The 18,053-nt window shown below is 47.5% G+C and overlaps 1 protein-coding gene across 2 annotated transcripts in view; it reads right to left on the bottom strand.

The window, feature by feature from the left end:
- The window catches only part of wnt7bb (wingless-type MMTV integration site family, member 7Bb), a 41,957-nt gene that overhangs the window by 5,998 nt on the left and 17,906 nt on the right, over window positions 1-18,053 (bottom strand). For both annotated transcript variants that reach the window (XM_029758054.1, XM_029758053.1), the window contains exon 3: window positions 3,753-4,024. In XM_029758054.1, coding sequence (XP_029613914.1) covers window positions 3,753-4,024 — 272 coding nt within the window. The remainder of the gene's footprint in view (window positions 1-3,752; window positions 4,025-18,053) is intronic.

Below are 18,053 nucleotides of genomic sequence, written 5' to 3'. Positions count from 1 at the left end.
TCTTCAAAGTGGTAGGCATGTTATGTAAATCAAATGATACAAATCCTAAAAAAATCTATTTTAATTCCACGTTGTAAGGCAACAAAATAGGAAAAATGCCAAGGAGGTGAATACTTTCGCAAGCCACTGTACTGACCTCCCAAACACAGTCGTCTAATGCATGGTGAAAATGTGACAGGATTCTGTCCAAAAATCCTCCATTGGGCTTGGTAAAAGTATGAGAAAATGATACTTATGAATCAAAATGCTTTAAAGTCTTCCTTGACATTTTTAAAAGGACATACTCAGATAATAATCATACTTGAATACTTGAAACCATCAAGTTTAAACATCTCTCCTTATAAGAGTTTACTTGATATTCTTTAAATAAAAGTCTGGGAACATACCACACTGTTGCATGGGCGAAAAAGACAACTGTTGTCTATGTTGTATTTGCAGCACTGTTTGGACGGCATGTTTCTATGGATGCTGGTATTTCTCTGATATTACATCAGCTTCACAGTTCACACCAGTGCTTTCCTAGTTTGTTTTTTCTTCAGTGTTACATATACATCCTTTAGAGAAAGACCAAGAGACAATCTGAGTGAAGAGGACATATTTATTTGAGTTCAGTATTGGGTCTATTAATGAATAACCAAGAGTTGGCAGAAGATGGTTGGTAAATGCACTCTTTGTTTGGAGGAGTCCCTGTAAGTGGAAACGGATGTCCACAATGACAGATCTGTGGAATTCCAAACACATTTGTTTTGAAGTATTTTACTTAATATTGTGTTATAGAATGGGGAGTTTTGTTTTATCTGAATTCACACTTGTTGTTTGTTGTGTGCGTTGTGCCACATCCACTTACGTCTAAGGGTCAAACATTTGCATCCTGGCTAAGCATAGAGCAGGGGTGTCAAAACAATTTGGCCCCGGGGGGCCCTATTCGGTCTTCAAGGAGGTCTGGAGGGCCGCACTGAAAATGTGTTATATTCCCTCGCCATCAAAATCTGAAAAAATTGTTCTATATCTATCGTTTTTTAAATGTTCTATGCTGCCTGTCTAGCTTTCATTTCAGTGATTATCAGTGAACTGGACACAGTCCAGAAACTGTATGAATGTAGGTCCTTATCATTACTGCACAGTTTTGAGTTGGTTTTAGTTATTTTAAAATATATTGAGTTTGTTTTCCACCACCAATTTTTTTTCTCAATACAATATAGATTTGTTCAATATATTTTATTAACTCAAACCCCCCCCCCTGGCTGGATAAGACCCCCTCACGGGCCGTAGAGCGAGGAAAAATGCATTTACTGGTAATATTCTACCATGTAATTATCCCTACCTTCCTGAAGACCACATCAAAAGCAGAGGAAAATAAATCTAAATCTCATATAACCATACACCATTACACTTGAGTTAAATGTGGATCATTCGGCTATTTTATTTGTTGCAGATACGTTGGGCAGACATCCTCGACAGATGACCATTAACTGTTTGCATCTGGATCACGGTGTACAATGGGATCATGGTTTGAACAAGCTCGATGCATGAAGTACTGGATGTCGCAACAAAACAGCCCCTCCAAGCCAACACTTCAAAGTCTCTTATCTTGAATCAAAACACTCTTACATGTTCAGATAGCAGACATATCTCTTAGAAACTGAATCGCTTTCCAAATGCACTAACACTGGTTCATTTCCCCTAACCCCACGCCCTCACCAAACTCATCTTCAGCTCCAACATGTGGCACACAGTGTAGTAGAGAACTCCTACTAAATGCCTAATCCTAGGGCATCTGGGAAGTATTGTGTGGTGTCCACGGCAGTTTAGTGTCAGGAATGAGGCAATCCTTGTTCTACAACAGGCTTCTAGTAACCTACTGTAGTACTGCGTTCTACCACTACAGTACAAACTGTATTCTGTAGAGAATAGAAAGGATCAAGTAATTGAGAAATAAGAGACTGTGAGACTCTTCTATGAGACATGGAATACATTAACACTTCTGTAGTAGTCTTAACATGACTCTTTCAACCTAATTGGGCGCTTCTACTTGTAAGAACCAAGCATGTATTTGTTGTATAAGATGTTCCGTTTTGTTGGCAGGGCATTTTTCCAGGGCAGTTTTTTTCCTGGCACGACGCCTTGCCAGCAGTAGTCATCCTTTTCTATCAGACACTTACAGACACTTCTATCAGATACTTTGTACGCTGAGTTATCGATGAATACATGCCGGTAGACTCTTACATTCACACTGTATGTCATTTGAAATCCCTCATTAGCAGATATTCGATTGAAAGAGTGGGGAGAAGGTAAAAGAGTTGAGGGTCAACCAACAATCTCATCACACATGGTGATTCAGAATGAGGATTTCCAAAAACGTACGGCGGCACAAACCACAATGATTGTCTGTGTGAAACAGGCTGACTGAATGGTTGGAAACATTTACTTTACACTGTGTCCATCAAACCTCTTGTCTGCTACCAATTAGTCAGATATGACCAGATTTCCTCGAAAAAAAAATCTCTGGTCAAACTTACAGAGAGAGTAAATAATTCCATGGGTTTGTCTGTATTTATTTGGGATTTACAGAACTGGAGCCTACAGTGTTTGTGTCGGAATGTTCTAGATGCAGAGCGATCTTTGTAGTGGTAGAGTAGTAGACTCTCAAACTTGTTAGACACGAGAGTATTTCGTTAAATGGTCTAGGGCCAGCTTCAATCAAACCCCAAACACTGTAAAGAAAAGGACATTATTCCTGTGCTGTGAAAATGCAGCCATTCAAACTGGAAATATGTTGAGTTGAGTTTCCCTCTTGTCTCGTTAATCAACAGATTGCACTAGAAATCCAGTTTCCACAGCGTGTGTTTGATTGAATCCCATCATCCATACCAAACCTCTGCCAGGCCTAACTCAGGACGCAGACAGGTCACCTGACCGCGATCCCCTCATATCAGTCTGCCTGCGTTAACTCCACCATTGTCGCTGTGCTTTCAGAAACAGAATGGGTGCAGTGAAATAGCAGTGCTGTGTTTTTGGTACGGCTGAGAGAACTGCAATAATATCCTGTTCCTGACTTTACACTTCATAATTCCATGAAAGGGCTGGATGGAGGGCCGTGGCAGAACTCCATCTGGCAGCTGGCGGCCGGCCGCGCTCCGCTTCCCCAGCGAGCAGCGAGCACACGATAAAACCCTGAACTTATTAATTAGATCCATTTGTCACCAGAATGCCAAAGAAGCACAGGCAGGCAGTCAGACTCTCTCGCTCTTTCTTTCTTTCTTTCTTTCTCTACTCTCTCTCTCTCTCTCTCTCTCTCTCTCTCTCTCTCCCTCTGTCATCTTTATGTCATTTTTGCACTCTCTCACTCCTTCTTTCTACATCTCTCTCTCTTCATTTTTCTCTGTTGTTCACTATGCCTCTCTGTCTCTCTCTCTACCCTCCCTCCCTCCCTCTCTCTGTTATGGTTCATGTTGTTCTGTGTTCTGGGATGACTAATAGCAAACAAACATGGCCCAAGTGTGCCAGATCACTCCTAGAGAAAAATACACCCCATTATGGTAGGAAAAAAAACAGTAATTGAGCTAAAGCAAAACAAGCTGCTGAGAGGCTAACTGGGACTTGTCAATCAGCACATCACCCAATCAGGGGTTCCCGCCACCAGTCTGTAGGTTTCCACTCTTTCTCTGGCCTAGGGTGTTTACACATGGGTGCATGCGCACAGACACCAAACTAAAAAGACAAAGATGCATTTCTTCTATGTGGGTGTTTACCTTTCTCCCTGCCTCATTGTTGTGGAGGTTCATCAGCCGGCGCGTGGTCTTCTTGATCTCGCGGGCGTCTACGAACCTCCTGGAGAACTCCACGCCATACTTGATGTCCGCCGAGCAGCCTCCCCACTTCCAGCCCTCCTCCTGATTATAGTAACCCTGCTTCTCCCGGTCACAGCCACACTGGCTCAGGTTGCCCTGGCTACACGCCGCCGTGATGGCGTGGGCTACGCCAGCGGCCGTGATAGCGTACGTGAACGCAGCCTCCCGGCTACCTGAGAAGAGGAGACGGGAGAGAGAGTTAGGTCGTTAAATAGTTGTAGAACTACAACGATGACAACTGAACACTATAGAAGCTGGTGTGTACTGTGACCTCGTTCCTCCCGTTTTTATCTTATTCCCACTTGATCTAGACACGGAAATCCGGCATAAACCTCCAGGCAAGACCTCCCCTGCGTCCCTCCCTCCTTACCCTCCTGCACCTTAGTAACGTGGTCACAGCGCAGACCACAAAGTCCTTAGGCACAGCCTCCAAGTATGCGGTGCTGTGATTCCAGGCAGAGTGGAGAGAGGAGAGTACTGTAGCTAGGTGCTGTCCAAAGTGCTGAATTCCTCTCCTCGAGCACCTTGTACTGCTGCCCACATTACTACAGCTGTGGTCTGCAGGTCTGCCTGGCTGCTTAGTGCACTTACTTTCCTTTTCTTGGCTATCTCTCTCTCTCTCTCTCTCTCTCTCTCTCTCTCTCTGTAGTAGCCTGGCAGCAAAGGTTTCCCTCTCCGGTGTTCTCTCTGTCTACAGTACAGTTTGCAGTGGTTAGGACTTCAGTATTGCTGGTAAAGGCTAAGGCCATGTACGCATAAGGTCAGAGGACAATCAACAGGCAAAAGTGATGCCGTGTGACATATGTAGTACTTCCTCCAGTGAGATTTATTGTTCAGGGCCGTCAACGCAGATGTTTTGTTCCACCATCCCTTTTCAAGGACGCACCCCCTAGTGCTGTCCCATGGTCAGTAGGCAGTGCTCAGCCTTTAAAAGACTGCTGTGCTCTAAAAGGGTCCGTGGGCGCTGTGCTGTCACTGTGAGTGACCCAGGTGTCCCCTGAGCCGTCCTTAATGTGAGAGAGAGTAGAGAGGCTCTGCGCTTCAAAGAGGAGAAGGCGGAGGGAGAACAAACGCTACTGGTGACTAACCAGTGGGTTTTAGTGGGCCTCTAAGCCTTTATGAGGGGGAGTGTGGGATCTTTTCTTTTTTTTACATGGCTGTTCCTGTTTCTTTTACGTAACACACTTTTCCCTGTAACGTCACAGCAAGCACGCTGTAGAACTCATGCTTGTGTTTTCTTCTTACTCTAACGTTTGTTCCGTCTCACGTGAATAATATTAATCAAGTATTTCAGATATCAAAGAGATTTTATGATCGGACCGGTGTACTTTCTGCTGTCTGGTCCATATGGCCTACTGTACCAGGCTACCAGCATGAGGGAAGGGGAAAGTATTTTGTCGTTCAGCAACGTGTGGCCACTCCATATTGTAATATATTTAGCCAAAATGACAGAAAAAACACGACATACCTCAAACGTGAAAAGTGATACGTTATTTGCCTTAGCAAATAAATATTTTACAGTTTAGAAACTTACTAGACGTAAAATCACTGCTTAATTTTCCTTATTTTACAGCCCCAAACACTGTGGTCACAGCCAGTGGAGGCTGCTAGTCCGTACTGGAGCTAGCCCCGGCCATGACTGCTGCTATTGCTAATGCCCTGGCCTGCCTGCCCACTGCCTGCCCACTGCCTGCCCACTGCCTGCCGTATGTACTGTATGAGGAATGACTCACAACCACCAGCCTTCCTGGTTACCAACAGAGATGTGACCTGCCAGCTTGTGGTTACTTACAGCTCAGATTGACTTCGAAATTGGATGTCTGTGCAAGTCCTGAGGACGTCGGGAATTGCTTTCAAAACCGGCCACTAGGGGCAACAGGGAGCACTATTACCATCAAGTAGGTTTGGGTTTTAATGGGATACTTCGGATTTTGGCAATGAGGACTTTTATCTATTTCCCCAGAGTCAGATGAACTTGTGGGGAAATGGATTCCACAAACTTGATTGTTTATTTTGTTGTACTGTTACATATGTATTGATGTTTTGGTTTGTGTCCGATGCACTCAGGGTGTTGTTACATGTCCACCTGAAAATCACCACAATGTTCCCACCCCCAATTTGTGAATATGTGTGTTCAATCAGAGTGGTGGACACTCGTTTTGCATTTTGGGGTATTAACCATATTGCAAACATTAACCCTTAATTTAACCATTCAGAATGAATGCCTAAACTTAATGTTTTAACCCTATCCAAAAACGTTAACCCTTAACTTAACCATTCGGAATGAATGCCTAAACGTAATGTTTTAACCCTATCCAAAAAACTTTAACCCTTAACCTAACTATTTGGAATGATGTGGAGTAGGAGGAGCAATCTGGGGTGTAAAAAACACTTTGAAATTTGACGTTTGGTGGAACTTCAAAATTCGACGTTTGAACAAACATGGTTAAACATCAGAATCTGAATTAAAACTGGTAAAACCATGAGATCTTGTTGCTGAGCTATCCCCACCTCACACACACAGTCGCACACACTGAAACACACACAGAATCGCACACACAACGTCACATGTACACAGACACACACAAAGACACACATACTCAAAATACACACACACACCGAACACACACACGGCGGGGCAGTGTAATGGTAAAAACAGAATGGATACTGGAGTTTCCAGGGTAGGAAGGGTGGTTCCCTGTGCCATAGATGCAGGCCTGTTTCTGGGCCCATTCTGCCTGCACTAAAACTGCTCATGGGGAAAATGATGATGATTGGGTGAGCTGGTATTGGTTGACACCCCTGTTGGCTCTGGAACCATACCGGAACCAGGGATTGAGTTTTAGTGAGGTCCCAGGATTTTTTTTTTATGTTGAAGCTCATTTACTGCATTTCTATACAATAAAACAACTTTAAAATGCTATTTGGAAAACAGGAAAAACAAGCAAAATTTACCCCATTATCACCTTGGCTGCTGTAGGTTCATTCACCCCAGTCGATCTACAAACACATTACCTATCACCTATACAATTGTAATGTTATACCCCTGAAAGAGGGGAAATATGAGAAATGATTCACACTGGCACGTAGCATCAGTAACTGTTCAGTCGGTTGTAATGATGAATTGCATAAAATCATCAAATCTTTACATAGATATCTCTTTTCTCAAACTGCATAGCGTTCGCGTATGTCTTCCTAGGCAACACTAATCAAGCTCCGCACAAACAGACATCAACGGAGCACACAGATGAGAGTTTTATCACTTTAACATGAATTAATACAATATTACTTCTGTTTTCTGTATTAATATCAGTGATGTAGTGGTAATGGATAAACTATACACTGCAGTGGGTGATCGGGATAAGACGAACAACCGCCGATATAAACAAAAAGGTAATGACAACTTTGAACTGTATTGTTTGCATTTTGATTGCATTTTAATGTAGGCCTAGGCCATGTTGAGATGTTCATACTGAAACATATATATACTGCTCAAACAAAACAACACATCCTAGATCTGAATGAAAGAAATAATCTTATTAAATACTTTTTTCTTTACATAGTTGAATGTGCTGACAACAAAATCACACAAAAATAATCAATGGAAATCCAATTTATCAACCCATGGAGGTCTGGATTTGGAGTCACACTCAAAATTAAAGTGGGAAACCACACTACAGGCTGATCCAACTTTGATGTAATGTCCTTAAAACAAGTCAAAATGAGGCTCAGTACTATGTGTGGCCTCCACGTGCCTGTATGACCTCCCTACAACGCCTGGGCATGCTCCTGATGAGGTGGCGGATGGTCTCCTGAGGGATCTCCTCCCAGACCTGGACTAAAGCATCCTCCAACTCCTGGACAGTCTATGGTGCAACGTGGCGTTGGTGGATGGAGCGAGACATGATGTCCCAGATGTGCTCAATTGGATTCAGGTCTGGGGAACGGGCGGGCCAGTCCATAGCATCAATGCCTTCCTCTTGCAGGAACTGCTGACAGACTCCAGCCACATGAGGTCTAGCATTGTCTTGCATTAGGAGGAACCCAGGGCCAACCGCACCAGCATATGGTCTCACAAGGGGTCTGAGGATCTCATCTCGGTACCTAATGGCAGTCAGGCTACCTCTGGCGAGCACATGGAGGGCTGTGCGGCTCCCCAAAGAAATGCCACCCCACACCATGACTGACCCACCGCCAAACCGGTCATGCTGGAGGATGTTGCAGGCAGCAGAACGTTCTCCACGGCGTCTCCAGACTCTGTCACGCCTGTCACGTGCTCAGTGTGAACCTGCTTTCATCTGTGAAGAGCACAGGGCGCCAGTGGCGAATTTGCCAATCTTGGTGTTCTCTGGCAAATGCCAAATGTCCTGCACGGTGTTGGGCTGTAAGCACAACCCCCACCTGTGGACGTCGGGCCCTCATACCACCCTCATGGAGTCTGTTTCTGACCGTTTGAGCAGACACATGCACATTTGTGGCCTACTGGAGGTCATTTTGCAGGGCTCTGGCAGTGCTTCTCCTGCTCCTCCTTGCACAAAGGCGGAGGTAGCGGTCCTGCTGCTGGGTTGTTGCCCTCCTACGGCCTCCTCCACGTCTCCTGATGTACTGGCCTGTCTCCTGGTAGTGCCTCCATGCTCTGGACACTACGCTGACAGACACAGCAAACCTTCTTGCCACAGCTCGCATTGATGTGCCATCCTGGATGAGCTGCACTACCTGAGCCACTTGTGTGGGTTGTAGACTTCGTCTCATGCTACCACTAGAGTGAAAGCACCGCCAGCATTCAAAGTGACCAAAACATCAGCCAGGAAGCATAGGAACTGAGAAGTGGTCTGTGGTCACCACCTGCAGAACCACTCCTTTATTGGGGGTGTCTTGCTAATTGCCTATAATTTCCATATGTTGTCTATTCCATTTGCACAACAGCATGTGAAATGTATTGTCAATCAGTGTTGCTTCCTAAGTGGACAGTTTGATTTCACAGAAGTGTGATTGACTTGGAGTTACATTGTGTTGTTTAAGTGTTCCCTTTATTTTTTGGAGCAGTGTATATTTTTAAGTTACTAACCTGTTTGATAAGATTAGAACAGATTTTCTCAGGGGAACCAACATGGGGACTGAACCCCAGTTTAGGAACCACTATACTAACCTCTCTCTCTCTCTGTTTCCTCTGCATCCTCCCGCATGCATTGCAGTCTGCCTCAGCCTCACCAATGAGCGCCACATCACTGTCTGTCTCAGTAATCTACTCTCTGTAAAGCAAGTTATTATGAGAACTTAGTAGCCATTTTTTGTTGTTGCTCCTGCTGAGGTAGGGTCTGGTTAATGTTAGCTTCTTAGTTCTTCCTTCTAGCTGGCTAAGTAATACTAGCCAGAGCCCTTAAATGTTACTACAATAGACGTCTCTACGGCAGCTAGCCACCTGACTGACTGACATATAAGCGACTATTTACCAGGTGTGCACTCATTCTCCGAGAGTCAGTTTTTGTTTGTTTGGGGGATTGTCTGTACACACGACAGGAGTCGTGGGTCGGTTTTAAAATGGCCTTTTGTCCAGCATCTCGCAGACACACTGTCAGCAGTGTCTCTAGTTGCCAACTTGAGCCCGGAGACATTTGGGGTAGTTGGGGTAGTTTGTTTCGTGTCTCACTCATTCGCAAAGAGGCAGGCGCAATGAGAAGTCAGTAGATCATGAGCATAAGTGTTCTGAGCTTTGATCGACGCTGGGAGCAATATTTAGATGTGTACAAAATATAGTTTTTTTCTATATATATATTTTTTTTTTACGGAGGTCCAGACCTCGGTGTCCTCATATGTAGTTATGGCCCTGCACGGAACTGCCAGCCAACGCTAAGAGGGCTTAGTCTAGTAACGAGAGAAAATGGTAGGAAAGCAGCGCCCACTTTATTCTGCTGCAGTGATCCTATTCGGGAGTTCCGTTTGTGGGAATCAGCATTATCCATCACACAATGATGTCAACATCATGCTTGCGTGTCTTTATTCACATTTTAATTCACACAACTGGTATTCTTGAATCAGACTGTTTACAACTGTGCAAGGAATGTTTGCAGACCCAAGACCCTAGGGAGTTGCTTGATGCTTGGACTAGCTAGCAGAATAACATGTTGATACTGCTTCCATGGAGGAGATGTTTGATGTTTGATGCTGCAAGCTTGAGATGCTCCATTTCTGTGTTTGAGTCTCTGAGTATCAGTGAGTGTAAGGTTTGTTGGAGTAGTGTTGGTGATGACGTTTCATCATTGATCCGTGAGGTGATTTATTTTGTATTGATAAGCCAGATGTTCAACACTGTGTGGGTGTGCTGGGCGTGATGCTCAAATAGATGTACAGTATGAATGGAAGTTGTGTACAATGAGACCCCACTTGATGAACAGGAATGTGGTTTATGAAAGAGAAAAAGGCTAAAGAGGCAGCAGGCCCCAGAGTCCTGACAGGATTCCAGGAAGAACCACCCTGGGATAGCCTTCTCTGCTGCCAGTGGAAAATTGGACTGACCAGAAAAACCTCAATGAACTTGGAACCGTCTGGGGAGAAGAATAGGGGAATATTAAACCAGATGTTTAATGGAGTTCAGTGGCAAGTGTCTGTGACAGTGTCCAAGATGGAAACTAAGGAAGGGAAGGAAGGCACAAGCTCTTCCCTGAGAGCAGGTACCAGTCAACATCCGGGGCCATACAGGATGGCTCGCTACACCTTGTATGGAGTGGGTGTGAGAGTGTGGCCTTCCCATAAGCTGACCACAGCCTGGCCTCTGCGTGTTTGTCATGTCTTGCCGTACCAAATGGACCCAAACATTTCTGGATGTGGTAGCCAGACGCATTTACATCAATCTGTGTTTAAAACGGAGGCGAGTGCACCACAAAACAAATTTCACATGACACTGCAATGGAGTTACACAGCCTGAGAGAGTACAGACAGTACAGACAGTGCTAGGCTACACTAGCAAAGTTCTCCTGGTGACAAAGGAGATGATTGTGGACTACAGGAAAAAGAGGACTGAGCACGCCTCCATTCTCATCGACGGGGCTGCAGTGGAGCAGGTTGAGAGCTTCAAGTTCCTTGACAGTCGTGAAGAGGGCACGACAAAACCTACTCAGGAGACTGAAAAGATTTGCCATGGGTCCTCAGATCCTCAAAAGGTTCTACAGCTGCGCCATCGAGAGCATCCTGACTGGTTGCATCACTGCCTGGTATGGCAACTGCTCGGCCTCCGACCGCAAGGCACTACAGATGGTAGTGTAAACGGCCCAGTACATCACTCGGGTCAAGCTTCCTGCCATCCAGGACCTCTATACCAGGCGGTGTCAGAGGAAGGCCCTGAAAATTGTCCAAGATTCCAGCCACTCTGGTCATAGACTGTTCTCTTTGCTACCGCACGGCAAGCGGTACCGGAGCACCAAGTCTAGGTCCAGGAGGCTTCTAAACAGCTTCTACCCCCAAGCCATAAGACTCCTGAACACCTAAATTGCATTGCCCCCCCTCACCCTTTTACACCGCTGCTACTATCTGTTGTTATCATCTATGCATAGTCACTTTAATAACTCTACCTACATCTACATATTACCTCAACTAACCAGTGCCCCCGCACATTGACTCTGTACAAGTACCCCCTGTATATTGTCTCGCTATTGTTAGGTAGGCTCCCTGTGGCTCAGTTGGTAGAGCATGGTGTTTGCAACGCCAGCATGGTGTGTGCAACGCCAGGGTTGTGGGTTCGGTTCCCATGGGGGGCCAGTACAAAAAAAAAATGCATGAATTGAATGAAAATGTTTGCATTCACTACTGTAAGTCGCTCTGGATAAGAGTGTCTGCTAAAATGTAAATGTTATTTTACTGCTGCTCTTTAATTAATTACTTGTTACTTGTATTTCTTATTCTTATCAGTATTTTTTTAAACTGCATTGTTGGTTAAGGGCCCGTAAGTAAGTATTTCACTGTAAGGTCTACACCTGTGTATTCGGTGCATGTGACTAATAACATTTGATTTGATTTGACCTCTGGCCTCAGCATCCCCGCCACGCCAGGCCTTTGTTGATGTTGTTGACAAGGGAGGAGAATAGGACACAAAGGGACACAGAAAGGACACATTGGGGACAGTCGCCGTAGAAACCACGGTTGGTTCACCAGTCCTGAGGTTACTGCCAGCCCCTGGCCCTCTGGTGAGCTCCTGGCCTGGACACTGTGCTGCCTGGAAACACTACAACTAACCATCGCTGTGCTATGGACTGGCAATGTGCTTCCTCTTTAGAGCCTGTGTTTGTTTAGAGCAGTGTACATGATGGGGACAGAGGATCAGACCAAGGGGCAAGGGTTCTGGTCTAGAAGCATGGTTTCGACTGCTCCTTCAGTCTTGTACTGCAATTTAACTGAGTCCCGGGTTCAGAAAGAATTTGCATAGGTGGCCACATAGAGAAGTCAGACTGGAAAATTCCTAATAAGACACTTTAGTCATTACCTTTGTGCACAAAACATCCATTGAATTATTCAAATAATTGTCGCTGAGGCTGATTTTTTTTTATCCCATCATTAACATTTTATATTCATCCGATGTCTGCCATGTTTTTGGATGACGTGATGACGTCGTCGCGCCCCTCCCTGGTTGCGGTCTAATCATATTATTTTTACCCCCTCAGCCCTCGCGCTAGCCACTTTCCCTCAGGGGAATCCCGGTCGAAACTGGATGCAGTTTGATTGACATCTTATGTGGCGGTCCAATTCACAAAAGTTTCTTCCTCGGCCCTCAAATTAGCTCGAGGGCGAGAGTGAACAACTTTAATCACTTCTGGGGTTGATAAGACCAACAATTCAAAGCAAACTGTAGTCACATGTCAAACTTCAGCGGTCGCAAAGTGTCAAATTTAATCAACACGCTGCATTTTCGGCACGTGAGACAAAAATATATATAGATGACATTGATTTTAGCGATGGCAAATGGGAATATGATGCTCAAAGTGACTTCATAAACATATTTTTGGAATTCTGAAATTTACTGGAATAAAAGACCATGAATCTAGCTAGCCAGCTACCTGACAGGAGTGCTAGCTAGCTATTTTAGCTTGCTAGGTACATCAATAGCTTCAGATTGGTTGTTTTTAGGCTCAACAAGATTTCCACCGATCATCACTCTCCCTCGCTTGGGCAAGGGACATTTAAGGTACACTCGGTTGTGACGATGGCAAACGTCATTCAAGGGCTGAGGGTTGAGGTCCGAGGGCTGTCTAAATCACGTTTGGACCGCAGCCCCTGTATGCACATGTAAAGTTGGGCTGCGTAAACCAGATGCAACCTGGACATAGACAGTCTATGAATCGGCATATGTGAACGTGAGTAGATTACGTTGACAACAACGGTCGGACATCTTGGACGCGGTCTCCAGTTCTTTATACCTCAGTGGGTCAGACAGAGAGCTGTCCCAGTGAGTCACAGAGCACACGAATGACTTAATCACTGCTCTGGGGCGGGGCATAGGGATAAAGAAAGAGGAGGAGGAACTTAGGAGAGGGGGAGTGGGCCCAGGACGGAATCAGGGTGGGAACCCAAGCAAAGCAGAGGCAGAGCACACACACACTCACGCACACACATACACACAGACAGATACAGATACATCAATATACCCATGCACACACGCACGCACACATACACACACACGTACACGCACACTGAGCTCAGCAGTGCAGACCAGTGGCCTCCACACACAAGCCCAGCGCCTGTAAAAGAGAGGGTGGGGAAGTCTTGGCTGCCGGAGAGGAAGGCCCCTGTTATGTATGGTACGACGTGCTGTACGTCATACTATACGTTGTTATGGTTTACGACAGTGTGCTGCTTTACGGATGAATGGGTTGTCAGGATGAGTGGCACATGTCATTAAACGACAGAGTGATGTACAATGTGAAACCGTGCAGATGTGTGTTCTTCTACAGCTAGGCTAGATATAACATTGGCGACGAAGATGGCTGAATTCAGTTTACCACCGCCGGCACCATTCCTCGCCGTGCCTGGCGAACCTCCAGTCCCGTGGAATAACTGGCTTGATAGCTTTAACACTTATATCGAAGCTATGGACTTTTCTACAATCTCCGACAAGCGGAGGACAGCACTGCTCCGTCACTGCCTCGGTACAGAGGGACAGAGGATTTTCAGAGCGCTTGGATCGGCTCCTACATTCACTGCTGCAGTCAGCCTCCTACGGAACCACTTCCCCGGGAAAGAGCGAGTGCTCCTCCGACGCTACCGGCTACGGAAGAGACACCAACGGCCGGGTGAGTCCATTCAAAGCTACGTGGCTAATCTGAGGGATTTGGCTAGCTCTTGTAACTATGGGACACTTCAGGACGAGATCATCAGGGATCAGTTGATAGAGGGGACGTTATGTGAAAAGACAAGGGAGAAACTGCTTTTGGAATCGGATAATTTACAACTAGATGGAGCTATTAAAATAGCACTCCAGGTTGAAGCGGCGTTGGAATGCTCTACTATGCTAACAGACAGATCTGCAGCATACACTCGGCCCCCAGCCATTCTCACACAGCAGCTTCAGCCCGAGCAGGCGCACTACAACGATCATGCGCTGCGCATGGCCTCCCACGTTGATAGCTGCATGGACACAGACACCGGCATGCCCGTGCAGCAGGCACACAGACAAACGAACAGAAGTAGCTGTGGCAACTGTGGGGCTAGCTCTCACAATTCAAGGGCTTCAAACTGCCCAGCCCGTGGGAAAATATGCAAGAACTGTTCAAAATACAATCACTTTGCGAAAGTGTGTCGTTCTGCCCCAGCTACTAGCTCCACCCAGCACAGGCCCTTAGTTTCATCTCACTCTCAACATGAACGCACGGAAATCCGAACTGTCTCCACCAACCATGTGTCATTCAGGACATGCACTGTGCAGCTGGGTGAGGTGGGTTTGCCTTTGCTGCTGGATACTGGCGCTGCGGTGTCATTGCTCAACCTTGCCACTTACTACAAGTTTTTCAGTCACCTACCACTCCAACAGCCCTCCACTGCCCTGTGTGGGTACGGTAGATCCAAGATAGACATTGTAGGCACCCTCCAGGTCCCAGTACACTACGGCACCAAGCATCTGCCATCATTCACATTTCATGTTGCAAAGCGGGGTGCCAACCTCTTGGGCCTCGACCTCTTCACAGGCTTGGGATTCACGCTGAGAGATGACAGTGGGTCAGCTATCCACCAGGTTACCTGCACATGGCAACAGAACTGGCCAACTCTGTTTGATGGACTGGGCTGCCTCACAGCCTTTACTCACAGGCCCCTAGTGAAACCGGAAGTGACCCCAGTCATGCAGCCCCTGCGGCGCATTCCCTTTGCACTGCGTGATGACGTCACAAAAGATCTCCAGGCACAGTTGGATGCAGGCATCATTGAGCCAGTCAACGCTGCCCCCTGGATTTCAAACTTGGTCATTGCAACCAAAAAGTCAGGTGGAATCCGGACCTGCGTGGATCTTCGTGCTGTAAACAAGGCCATTGTCCCGGATAAGTACCCCTTGCCTACAGCTGAGGAGCTGACCGCACAATTCCATGGCTCCACGATCTTCACGAAGCTTGACCTTCGTCAGGGTTATCTTCAGGTACCCCTCCATGCAGCTGGCAGAGATCTCACTACCTTTGTCACACATGCTGGCGTGTTCAGATATACACGCATGCCTTTTGGACTTCCAGAAGGTGATGAGCACCATCCTCGCTGGAATACCTGGGGTGGCGGTCTATCTGGATGACATCGTGGTCCACGGTCCTGACCTCCACATCCATGATTATCGACTCCACAGAGTATTCAGCGCTCTACTGCAGAACAACCTGACCCTTAACGGTGGAAAGTGCACCTTTGCAGCTCCAGCCGTCGAGTTTGTGGGGTTCCGCCTGTCGGCCAAAGGCATTGTCCCACTCATGTCGAGCATTGAAGCCGTCCACAGGATCCCGGAACCGACCTCAGCCTCTCAGGTGGCATCATTCTTGGGCATGACAGCCTACAACCTCCGGTTTCTGCCCCACTACTCCCAGACCACAGCGCCCCTTCGCCAGCTCCTCAAGAAGGATGAGCCATGGGCCTGGACGGCAGCCTGCTCAGACGCGGTCCGCTCACTGAAGAGCCAGCTCACCACAGCCCCAGTCTTGGCTCACTTTGACCCCGTCTGCCCCACCATTGTCACCTGTGACGCCTCAGCTGGAGCACTAGGAGCTGTCCTCTCACAGCTGCAGAATGGCATTGAGAGGCCCGTCGCCTTCGCCTCAAGGGCCCTGAGCCCCACAGAACAACGGTACTCTGTTGGTGAACGAGAAGCACTGGCCTGTGTCTGGGCGTGCGAAAGTTGGCACCTCTACCTCTATGGCCGTCTGTTCACGCTCCGAACCGACCACCAGTCCCTCACAACGCTACTGTCGGCATCAGGAACTGGCCACAAGCCACTTCGGCTGCACAGATGGGCCGACCGCCTCAGACAGTACGACTATCAGCTGAAGTTCACTCCAGGGAGGGATAACGTGGTGGCAGACCTCCTCTCACGCTCCTTTGACGCTCCTACTCCGACCGTCTTGCCAGACGACAACGAAACAGAGCTCATACAAATGCTTTACGCTCCTCTTCAGTCAGTCGTCTCACTGGAGGAGCTGAAGCAAGCATCGGAACAGGATCCCACACTGTCTACCCTGCGCACCTACATACGCACTGGATGGCCAGCACACGTGCCGGAAGAGCTGGCGACTTTCGCCAGGGTGAAATACGAACTGTCTTGCTGGGAAGAAGTCTGTGTCTCTCGAGGGTTTTGCACTGTGGTCCCAAGTGGTCTGCGTGCGCGTGTTCTATCCATGGCGCACGAGGGGCACTTGGGCATAGTGAAGGTCAAACAGCGATGTCGAGACCTTGTGTGGTGGCCAGGCATCGACCACGACATTGAAGCCCTGGTCAGGGATTGTGCTGCATGCCTCCTCAGTGGGAAAACAGGACAGTCTGCCCCACCCCCCCTGCAGCCTCTCGCATGGCCGTCCCGCCCCTGGGAGCACATCCAACTGGACATCTGTGGCGAGATCCATGGTCACGCAGTCCCTCACCATCAGTGCTTTCTGGTGGTGGTGTATGACCTCCACTCTAAGTGGCCAGAAGTGGTTCCTGTCGGAACTGTCACAGCACAGACCATCGTGGACATCCTAGACAGCCTGTTCACAAGGTGGGGCCTGCCCCTCACCCTTACCACGGACAATGGACCCCAGCTAATCTCTGCCGAGTTCTCCTCATATCTCAGCAACAAGGGAATCAAACACATACGCACGGCCTACTACAACCCACAAGCTAACGGAGGGGTGGAACGCTTCAACTAAACGCTGAAGAACGGCATCAGAGCGCACCTGGTCCAGGGGTGCACGTTCCAAACTGCTTTGAATCAAACGCTAATGCACTACAGAGCAAGCAAACACACAACAACACAGGCCTCCCCGGCATCCCTCATGCTAGGTCGTGAGATGGAACTGCCACTGGACAGACTCAGAACACAGAGAGTTGCAGAACCGGTGACTAGGTGCACCCAAGAACAGCAGGCAGTGACCAGGCACCAAAGAGAAATGAAACAGCGTTTTGACAAGGCACACAGGGTGAAGAAGTCGATCATCCAAGTGTCTGACTGGGTCCGAGCCCGACGGCCTCAGCGGTGCAACAAAATGGCCTCATTCTGGTCGGACCCCCTGCAGGTCAGTCGACAACTGGGGCCCGCCACATTCATGTTGAGCAATGGATCACGCTGGCACGCCAGCCGCCTCAGAAAAGTCCCTGCCCCTCAAGGAATATGAATGCACACAGAACAGATATGCAGGCCAGAGACGCCACCGGATGGACCTCCCCCACCACTACCACTCGAGCCCCAGCCTCTGTGGGCTCCCCAAGGGCCAGAGCCACAAGCGGTGGCGGTTGAAGAAAGGCCTATGCGGGCACGAACTCGCCCTGCTCATCTGGGGGACTACTTAACCTCTTTTCATTCTTAGGTGTCTTAGTCAACCTCCAGGTTAATGGACTGAACTGGCTAGTTTGGAGAGTCCTTCCGTTTAAGGGTTAATGTGTTATTTCTTACAGGTATCACTCTAGGTTCTTGCCCTATGGACATTTTATATATGGTACCAGTCTCTGGTTTTGGAAAGGGGGGGAAATGTTATGTATGGTACGACGTGCTGT

This window comes from Salmo trutta, chromosome 7, assembly GCF_901001165.1.
Source record: "Salmo trutta chromosome 7, fSalTru1.1, whole genome shotgun sequence".
NCBI lineage: Eukaryota > Metazoa > Chordata > Actinopteri > Salmoniformes > Salmonidae > Salmo > Salmo trutta.
This window is presented reverse-complemented; position numbering and strand designations above follow the sequence as displayed.